Raw genomic sequence first — 10,469 nt, forward strand, 5'->3', positions numbered from 1 at the left:
TGGCACTGCTGTTTCATAAGGAAGCCTTTTCTAACGATGTTGGTCAAAAAAAGCCTTTGAAAGTTTGCTGAAGACAAGCAGATTAAAAACATGGATTATTGGAACCATGTCCTGTGATGTGATGAGACAATCATCTTTGATTCAGGTGTTATCAAGCATGTATGGTGGCAAAGCGATGAGTAGTACAAAGACAAGTTTGTCTTGCCTACAGTCAAGTATGGTGGCGTGAGTGTCATGGTCTGGGGCTGCGTGAGGGCTGTTGTCATTGGGGAGCTTCAATTTGTTGAGAGAACCATGGATGCAAATATTGACTGTGACATAGAGGCAGAGCATTCCCCTTCCTTTGGAAACTTGGGAAGCATTCCAATGTAACAACCCCAAACACATCCAAGATGACCAATGCTTTGCTAAAGAAGCCCTGGTCAAATATGCATGCATGTCTTCAGTCCTAAACCCTGCCACAAGGTCTCCAACATCCACCAGCTCCGTGATGTCATCCTGGAAGAGCGATAGCGGGTTCCAGTGGCAATCCGTGTAGCTCTGGTGAAGTCCATGCTCAAGAGTTAAGGCGTGACTGGAAAATATGATGGCCACACAAAATGTTGACATGTTGGACAAAATTTGGACTGTTTCCACTGAAAGGTGTCCTCACTTTTGTTGCCAGCTGTTTAGACGTAATGGCCAAGTTATTTTGAGAGGCCTGTATATTTTCAGGAATAAATTGTATACTGAATACTTAGCCATGTAGCAAAGTATAATTTCTTGTGTTGTCCTATGAAAATGTGTGTGGCTTTGTGGCTAGGGATGTAACGATATCCAAACATCCACGATATGATATCACGATATGAAGGTCACGATACGATAATTATCACGATATTGTGGGGGGGTTGGCGTTATTGAACACATTCACTGCCAGCCCAGCAAAAATGCATCATTTGACGTCTTTTTCCGTCAATGGCAGTGAATGAGTTAAAAAAGATCACAATATTGTAAAAATGAGAGCTCACACTAAAAAAAAGCACAATATTGTGCTTTTGTACATAACGGCAGTGCATATAAACCACCTGCAATCTCTAATAACAATATTGAGGCACTTACTTGCTAATGCAAGCATACATTGATCGCTTCACAAGCAAATTAGGTTCCCCTTCATCTGACAATTAGCATAGATTTTAAACATAGAAGGCCAAAACATCCCTAATGAAAATTAAATTGCACTAATAAACAAGCCACTAGAGGGTGCTAGAACTGCACAAATGGAAATCAACCTGACTTTTTTTTTTTTAACAGATGTGTTCCTTTTAAATATTGTGAACATGACGACGACGATGTTGTGGCTGTTTTAATATGATCACAATATCACGATATTGCCCTTATCGTGACATCCCTATTTGTGGCCCAAAAATGTTAAAGAAATAAACTAATATTCTTACACATCTGAAGTTGATACACTATCTGCATGTACGCACCAAAAAAAAAAAAAGGCCCAACCCTTTCCATCAGTTGGTCTGCGCTATTGAGGTGCAGCATGAAACTGCTAAGCTAGTTTGGCCTGTTTTTTTTTCTTTTGCATGGAGGTAAGCCTACCAGTCATGTTTTTTTTTTTTTTTTTTTTTCTGCAACCTGGTCAAGCACTAAATTCTTTGATCACAAAAAGCACAGAGAGAGCAGTTATTTGTGGTTATATTCAGATGTTTTCTCTTCCCCCCCTCCTGTCAGATTTTCCACAAGGTTTCTTCTGGGCTTGCTGGTGGTATTTCTTTCATGCCAGAGTTTATGCTTGGTTGTTTTTGGACCAGCAACTGGTTTTTATTCCAAGACTTTGATTGTTGCATATTGTTGGGATGTTGCTTGTTAAATAATAACTGTGACTGACAGCCATGAAGATTTACAGCCCATTTAGCTGTCAGGGGGAGAAAAAAAAAAGTCAAGCATAAACTCTGGTACACGTTTAACATTCCATCACTTAATGTCACGGTTAAACCTTTCAAGATTACTGGGAGCAGCACACTACAGCACGCCAATCGCGCTTTAAGTGGCCTAGAATATTTATACATAATTATATTATGTCTAAATATGTTTATACATATATTGTGTATTGATAATTGTAAAGGTGTTTTCCATTGATCACGACAAGTTCAGCTTGTTTTGGGTAGCTGTTGAGAAATGTTTATTCTGATGGTACTGTATAGTGCCATGAAAAAATATTTGCTCTATTCTCATTTTTTTATTTAACCCTACTTTAATGTTCAAGATCATCAAATAAACATAACTATGAGACAAAGAAAGTTCAAGTAGACAAAATGCAGTTTTTAAAATGATTTTATTGAGGGGGAAAAAAAATAATAATACTCCGTGAAACCTTAACTGTCCCCCTAACCGTCTGGTCAACCTCAGCAACAACTGAAATAGTGGTTACTGTAACTGGCAATGAGTGTTTAGCAACTCTCGAAATATTTTGGTCCACTCTTGTTTGCTGAATTGCTTTATTTCGGCAACCCTACAGGGTTTTTGACCATGAACTGCCTTTTTTATGGTCATGCATATTCAAGTCCGGACTTTGACTGCGTCACTCCAAAAGTTTTTTTTTTTTTTTTAAATTATTATTATTATTTTTGGGCAGCAGTGCTTTTCACCTTAGAACTCTGTGATAGATGTTGTTGTGGGTCTTTTTGTGACCTCCTGGATGAGTCTTCACTCTGCTCTTGCGGTAATTTCTGGAGGCTGGCCAATCCTGGGAAGGTTCACCACTATTCCATGCTTTTCTAAACGTGCGGCTGGCTCACTGGAGGCCTAAAACTTTTGGAATTACTTTACCAGATTGATTTAAAAAAAAAAAAAAAAATTGCAACTATTGTTGTATTTATTTGGCTCATAGCATTCTGTTGATCTTTTTTCAGATCTTTTGACAAAGTTAATTTGATCAGATTCTTTATAAGTGATTTCTTGATTGAAGACATCTGGAGCTAATAAAGCTTGCGTGTGGTCAGTGAAAATGAACTCAGCTGTGTGATTAGCCAGAGCTACAGTAATCCACCTTATAACAAATGGGTCAAGTACTTTTACAAGACCATTGAAGCTTTGAATAGTGTTTTTTATTCCCCCTTAATGAGCAAAATCACCATTAAAAAAAAAAAATATATATATATATATATATATATATATATATATATATATATATATATATATATATATTTGTTTACTTAGTCTCATATTTTGATTTGTTTGCTGATTATTAAAATTAGAGTAAACTGTGCAAAAAAAAATGAAGGAGTAGGGCAAATAGATTTTATTTTAATTGTTTTAATGTATAGTTAATATTTACTAGATAGGACTGGACTGACTCCTACATTGAATAGGGGAACACTATTAGTTATGAATACTCATTACAATACAGCACACAATGGTCTTATTAATGTGTTGCAAGCAGGAAAGACATTTTTTCATCTCTAGATTAACTTTTTTCCTCCTCATCTCTTTCTCTCTTTCTCTCTCATGTGTCGGGACTGTTCTTGTGTGTTAGTCTGACATACAATCTCATCTGACCAAAGTCCATTCACTTTCCTTGTCCTCGGAATCTACTGAGGAATCCTTCTGCACTGTCCAAGCAGACCAGGTGTGTACACTGCTGGAGTTATGCATGTGTCTGAAGGACAGTTTGTAATTTTATTTCTGCTATACTCGTGTCATTAATCCATTCTTTTGTCCTCTATAATAAAGAGAATATGTCATGTCAGGGATAATAAAGGGAAAAATGTCATGCCCGACTTTCAAACTTTTTACGGACCTGTATACAGTGTATTTATAAAGTACAAGTCTAATTTTTCTACCATTTCTCCTCCTCGCACATCACTAATCCTTTTTCAGGGAATTGATACTGAGTATCTTGTCTTAAACTGCATATAGTTTACAGTGGTACTCAGCTCTCACAATCAGCTGGTTATGTGTATGTACAGTATGTAGTTTTATAATCAGAGGTGCACATAGCAATTTGGTTCTGGTTCTCAAAGAAGCACCAGTTGTTGCCCCCCGACCCAATAGCCCCACTTGGCAGTGGCAATTCCAAGATTGAATATTTTTGAGGGGCCCTATCCTTTATTATTAATTAAATGTAGTCCACACTAATATTATTTACATGTATTAACATTGTTTACGTAGACTTTACCTAATTAAATAGCTCTAACAAAATAAACATGGTTTAAAGGTTGCTGCTCAGAACACAGTTGTACAAAGTGGAATGTGCAATAATTATGTATGTCAAAAATTTGGCACTCAAATTGATTTACAATGTTTAATAATTTAAAATTTACCAAATTAATTAATTTGGCTACATTGGTTAGTAAATACTTGCCAGTTAAAGCACATCTTAAAGGAAAAATGCATAAAAGTAAATGGAAAAGCCTTTATATTTTCTTGTCTGTCCAATGAATCTGGAGAGCCTCAACTAAAGGGAAGTTTTGAAATGCAAAAATAGAATATAGTTCATTTTAAAGTTATGGTATCTTTTCTGTAAGACGCTGAATAGGGCTGTCTAAAAGTTACACACTTTGGAATATTGGTGTTTACCTTTTTGTTAGTATTTACAGATCTTACACTATATGCCTATTTCCAACAGCATGTGTCTCCTGTTTCCATGCTGAGTGGCAAATTGAGTGATGGGGGAACAAATCTCCATATTGATGGATTTTGCCCTCTGAGACTCTATTGAGTACTGTAAGCTGCTCAAGTGGCTGGCTGACATGGTTTTTTCTGGTGTTGTTTGATCAGTTTAAGTCCAGAGAAACATATTTTCACAAGAGGAGCTTACTGGAGTAACTGATGCAATTGTGGTTGAAAAAAACCCCAAAAAAAACAAACACCTTAGGTAGTTTTTGCATCACATAAACATAGCAGGATCACCTTGGTTTTCTGCTGTCAAGTTGGCACGTTTCATTAGTTTTGCAAAATTCTAAATGACAAACTAGGAAGTTAACATCAACAACTTGTTAGTGTTCCACTTATTGCACACTTGAATTTGTCTTGCGTCTCGGTGGCATTTGGTACAAAGTGAAAGAAGAAGCATGCTTTTATTTTCCACTCGCTCCTGTTCCAAACAACACCACAATAGATTCCGTCTCTCCACACCTTCATGAAGCTGCACTGTAAGAAGCAGCTTGCGCTCCCCTGAGAGCCAACAACGCTCATCTGAACTGACAAGTGACTGCATTCAATATATTCACTCGGCAGATTGAATTAGAATTGAAAGTTTGAATGAGTTGTTCTTGAACAACACTTCTCCAGCTGCCAGGAAAATTCTTAGCTCTTAAATGCAGTGACACACTTGAATCAGGTGTCTTCACATTTTCAATACGCATGCACACCTGGTTATAATTGACCATCTGTTACTCATGACCGATACCATAACTGTACATGTTAGAATGATTCCTTCCCTATGATGCAATCAAACACTTAATGTCCTGCAAATGATGATGTTCATGTTTTCTCCCATGTTATTTATTTTAGGGTTTTTTTAAATAGTCGTTTCAATATTCCTGTATAATATCCAACACTGTATTTGTAAATGCAGTTCTCAAAATCTCCTTTTGTCTTTCTCTTCTGGGCAGAGGACACCATCTTTTAGTCACAGTCAACGTGCACCCTCAGTGGCTGATTCCATGGCCGAGTATTTTGATGCCAGTGAAGTGATCCTATGTGACACCTCCTCTGAAGCAGAGGCTTCGGATGAATCAGGACTGAGTGACATAACCACCACGAGCACATCCGAGCCTGACGAAGGACATGGTGAGTGCTTCCAAATCTTTCCGAAGGAAATAATGCCAATAATTTATACACATACAGTGCCTCCTGTCTTCGCTCTTTAGTTTGTGTGAATGCAGGTGTGTCAATCCCCTGGTTGACGCGTACATTACAACACCACTGTCCTAATGTTATTCACTGCACTTTCTGTTTGTGATCATGTAATCAGTAAAATATGGATCACCGGCCTTTGAAAAGTACTCAAGTAGCAGCTCCATAATGTCACCATCTGACTGATTAGAAAACATGACTACTCTACACCAATTTGGAGTCACAAAACTTGGATTTTCTGCACCAAACGAAGTTTTGAACAGTTCAAAATTTCGGTAAAACAATGAAAACTCCAAGTTAACGTCTGGAGAACTTGAACAAACCCTGACTGTAGTGCACATTTGCTACCTTCCCCAACACTCACAATCATTTGCCCCTCAGTGGGATTTGGGCATTTGTCAGAAACTCAGCTCCTCGTGAATAGGAAGTAACATGTACAGTATTGAGACAAAAACCAAACCATCACAGTCTGCAGTACACTCTTTAATAAATGTTGCTACTGAAAATTATTTAGCATGAAATTATCATTTCCCCTCATGGCTGTTGTTTATCACATCAACAGACAGGGAATCAATTTATTTGATCCAAGAGAGCAGTCAGAAAATCCAAAAGATCATATGAATGAGCAAAAATACTTCAAACTTAAATATTTTTCAACTTTTGTCTCCTTCAGCCAGTGCCAACCTCAAATACAGAGCCAGTCTAAGGAATGCAACTGACAAACCCACCCCGATGTCTGACACAGGTATCATTGTTGCTAGTTCTCTGTCACATTAGTGGAATAACACCAATCTACCTAAAGACCCACAATTGCCCTGACTCATTTAACTTGTTGTTCAATGCCCCTAAAGCAAGGGAAAGCATTGCCACTGCCGTTAACTGTTGTCCGTTTACTGTATCCACTGTTTAAAGTACTGGGAAATGAAATCGTTTGAAGTTTTGCTTACAAAGATAGGGATTGTCCATCACAGGACTTGGTGTCATTTTACTGTTGAGCCCTATAAAAGATTCATCTTGAGAGTAGTATTTGTTTTGCAATGTTTTGATTTAAAACAAAAAAACTTTGAGTATTGTGTCACTATGATGCAGGTCGTCGCACTTGCATCCCTGCCCCCGGAACGGACAACAGCCACATTGGCATCATGACCATCCTGTACAACAACATTGGCAAGGACCTTTCGAGGGTCTCCATGCCTGTGGCTCTCAATGAGCCTCTGTCTTTGCTGCAGAGAGTGTCAGAAGAGCTGGAGTACTCTGACCTGCTTGACGTTGCTAATCGTACTGATGATCCCTATGAGCGTATGGTGAGTCTGGAACCCATAATCTAAATCAAGGATGGGCCAATTAAATGCTGGAGGGGGGCACTATTTTTCATCAGTACTACTGGGTGGCCACACACTTCCTAACTAGATGTATAACAAAATGCTACTTTATATGTGGTCAAAATACAAGCATATGAATGAAACGCGTTCTCTTAATGCATTTCATTTTGATAACACATTTCTCGATGACCATTCAAGGACGACACATAACTGTAGAATAAGAAATCAACACTAAGTGCAAGAACATATGTTGCGCATTTTTTTGTTCACAAAAACCAACACACTCAAAAATTTTATATTATTGAGGTGCTATGTTTGTCCTGCATATCATTAATTGTAATTATAATTCCAAATCCACAACAAATTATTAGGCCTACTCACACTCTAGTACTGGGCAGTACAAGATCAGTGTCAATGTGACTAAGCCATGTCTGCCATCTAGGGGTGAGTGGTCATATTGCAACTGAAAAATTACACTCGACCCCTGCATATTTGCAGTTTGGCACCTATGGATTCACATATTTGCAGATTTTTTTGTTTTTGTTCCCCAACACCCCTACCCCACCCCCATAATTTTTTCACATTTTGGATTTTTTTCTCTCTCTCTCTCTCTCGTTTCCTCCGTTGCTCGTGTAAAAGGTGTACTGAATGTTGATCAGTTTTTTTTTGTTTTATTTTGTTTTGTTGTTGTTGTTTTTTTTAAAAAATAAAATAAAATAAATTTGATCCCTGATCCACATCTGCCACAGTTTTAAAATGGCCTTTTACCCTGGGCAACCAGGTATATGTTGCAGCATTTTCTATTTCTGGATATGCCTGGGCGTCATGGAGGTATCGCTACAAACCCTTCAATCCTGTTCTTGGAGAAACGTATGAGAATCACAGAGAAGACAGAGGCTTCCGCTATGTCAGTGAGCAGGTAACCTTCCTATTCTAATAGGTGAGATTATACCACTTCTGGGCATTGTTTTTGGAACATATCTACTGCTTTGTTGTGTTCAGGTTAGCCATCATCCTCCCATCTCTGCCTGCCATGCAGAGTCAGAAAACTTCACCTTCTGGCAAGGTAATGAAGCGTGTGGCCAGTGTATATTTCTGTCTTGGCTGTAATGGCATGCAATCAGTTAGCATTTGTTTTCTAGATCAAAGATGGAAGAATAAGTTTTGGGGGAAGTCAGTGGAGATCCTCTCTAGTGGACCTGTCAATGTTACCTTACCCAGGTGAGTAAAAGTCAGGAAGAGAGCAAACTTCCTTGCTATTTGGTAATTGGATAACAGCCACACAAAGTGGTACTGCACTGTGCCTTGTTTTAAAATTTAACATTCACAGAGCTAACGGCTATGTGCTGTTTGTTGTGTAGACGCGTCTGCTCTGAATGATCCTGTCCTTACAGCTGGTTCTTTGAAGAGAATGATACGAGCCAATTTCTTGTTTTCTCGTCGTTTTTATTTCCTGTTAAAGCCGGATGTGATTGGTTAAGATGTGTGGCACGTCTGGATGTCAACATGAAGCAGAAGGGCAAAGGAGGAAGTTACAGATAGGCAGCACAGTGAGTGCACAAACTGGAACAAGGGAGCGACATTAGGATGTGAAAGTGCATTGCTTTATAGTGGAAAAACTCTGCTCACAGCTAAGGTAAAAAAAAAAAAAAAAAAGAGTGACTGTAAACATTTGGACACCTTTTGAAGTTCATGGATAGTTGGAGGGCAGAATGCAGACTTTGCAAAATTCAAATTTCCCAACATCGAAAAAATTAAGAAGAAGCCATTTGGAAGCTGAAAGAGCAAACTCTCTAAAGGTCCGAAATGAAGTAGTGAATGCTCAATTATCTCCAAGTGACCGAAGCAAATGCTTGTTGCTTGCAGGTATGGTGATCACTACGAATGGAACAAGGCAGTTACTTGCATTCACAATGTGCTGAGTCAGCAACGCTGGTTGGAACACTATGGTGAAATCGTCATCAGAAACAAAGCGAGCGATGCCTGCACCTGCAAGATAACTTTTGTCAAGGTCAGGGAATCTATTATTTTTTGGGGGGCTGGGGGGGGGGGGGGGGGGGGTGGGGGGGTGTTTGAATGTACAGTACCTTTTCTCATTACTTCCTCTGCCCACAGTCTCGCTATTGGACATCCGACAGTAGTAAAAATGGGGTTCAGGGTGTGGTTCTGGACCGGGCTGGAGAGGTTGTCCATCGTTTTGGAGGGTTCTGGCACGAGGGCATCTTCTGCGACACACTACCCTCTCCAAAATGCATTTGGAAGCCAAGTATTGTCTAATCCACACCGAGCACGAGGATTGCTATGATTGCCCTTTGCGCTGACAGCTTGATTTTAATGTCCTTTTTCAGATGTGCAGCCTGATGACCACTTCCAGTACTATGGATTCTCATGCTATGCCAGAGAGCTGAATGAACTGACACCTGAACTGAAAGCTGTCCTCCCACCAACAGACACCCGTTTTAGACCAGACCAGAGGTAAAGCAGTGTAGTCAATTCCCACTTTCCATAGGGATGCAGTCGAGGACCGCACTGAGTTTGATGCAAGTCGAGTATGGCGCTCGCATTCATGGTTGCAGTGGCGGAAAACGGAGCTGCCTTTTGACCAAAAAATATATTTTTTAATTAAAAAAACAAACCGTTTATCAATGCCAACCGCATATATGAACAGATACAACAATCAAATGCTGTTCCACTAGATGACAGAAGGTTGCCTAATATTAACCTATACTACTTTTTGCTAAGTGGTGTGCCAAGATTTTGTTCCAATGTGAAATGTGTGCTTTGTCTCAGGATTGGTTGGGAAACACTGACTTAAAATATCCAGAATATTGCTAAACTAGTTCAGTGACCTTTCCTCCCGTTGACAATTTCATCTTATGCTGTCACACTTTTTTTTTTTCTTTTTTTTGTTGTTGTTTTTTTAAGTGCACAATGATTTTTCTTTAAAGATGTTCTGAGACACGATGGCAAATGATTACACCACAATTGCTGAGTTGATAACAAAGGAGCAAGTGGGTTTGATGGTCGAACCAAATTTATGTAGCTGGGTTGTGATAAGTAGAGATGTATACTGGCAGTGTCTATTTGACTTTCCACTGCATTACTGTAAGCGTTTTTAAACCCAAGTACCATAATATTTACAGTACTACTACATCCCTAATGCGTTTTGTTATAGCAAGTTATGTTTAAGTAGCTGTTCTAAACGTTTACCTAATTGGTCAACGCTAGAAATGCATGTTTAAAATCACTTCTATTGGCACAACTCTGCAGCCGTGTTTTATGTTGAATGGTATTAAACGG

The 10,469-nt window shown here is 38.9% G+C and overlaps 1 protein-coding gene across 5 annotated transcripts in view; it reads left to right on the top strand.

Annotated features, from left to right (window-relative positions):
• The window catches only part of LOC144029272 (oxysterol-binding protein-related protein 7-like), a 39,722-nt gene that overhangs the window by 26,915 nt on the left and 2,338 nt on the right, over positions 1 to 10,469 (top strand). For 3 of the 5 annotated variants that reach the window (XM_077535708.1, XM_077535711.1, XM_077535710.1), the window contains exons 14-23: positions 3,524 to 3,616; positions 5,604 to 5,781; positions 6,521 to 6,592; positions 6,937 to 7,151; positions 7,951 to 8,088; positions 8,172 to 8,235; positions 8,312 to 8,390; positions 9,036 to 9,180; positions 9,285 to 9,435; positions 9,518 to 9,644. In XM_077535708.1, the coding sequence (XP_077391834.1) occupies positions 3,524 to 3,616; positions 5,604 to 5,781; positions 6,521 to 6,592; positions 6,937 to 7,151; positions 7,951 to 8,088; positions 8,172 to 8,235; positions 8,312 to 8,390; positions 9,036 to 9,180; positions 9,285 to 9,435; positions 9,518 to 9,644 (1,262 nt within the window). The remainder of the gene's footprint in view (positions 1 to 3,523; positions 3,617 to 5,603; positions 5,782 to 6,520; positions 6,593 to 6,936; positions 7,152 to 7,950; positions 8,089 to 8,171; positions 8,236 to 8,311; positions 8,391 to 9,035; positions 9,181 to 9,284; positions 9,436 to 9,517; positions 9,645 to 10,469) is intronic. The other 2 variants (XM_077535712.1, XM_077535713.1) reach the window with 2 other exon arrangements.

This window comes from Festucalex cinctus, chromosome 1 (assembly GCF_051991245.1).
Source record: "Festucalex cinctus isolate MCC-2025b chromosome 1, RoL_Fcin_1.0, whole genome shotgun sequence".
NCBI lineage: Eukaryota > Metazoa > Chordata > Actinopteri > Syngnathiformes > Syngnathidae > Festucalex > Festucalex cinctus.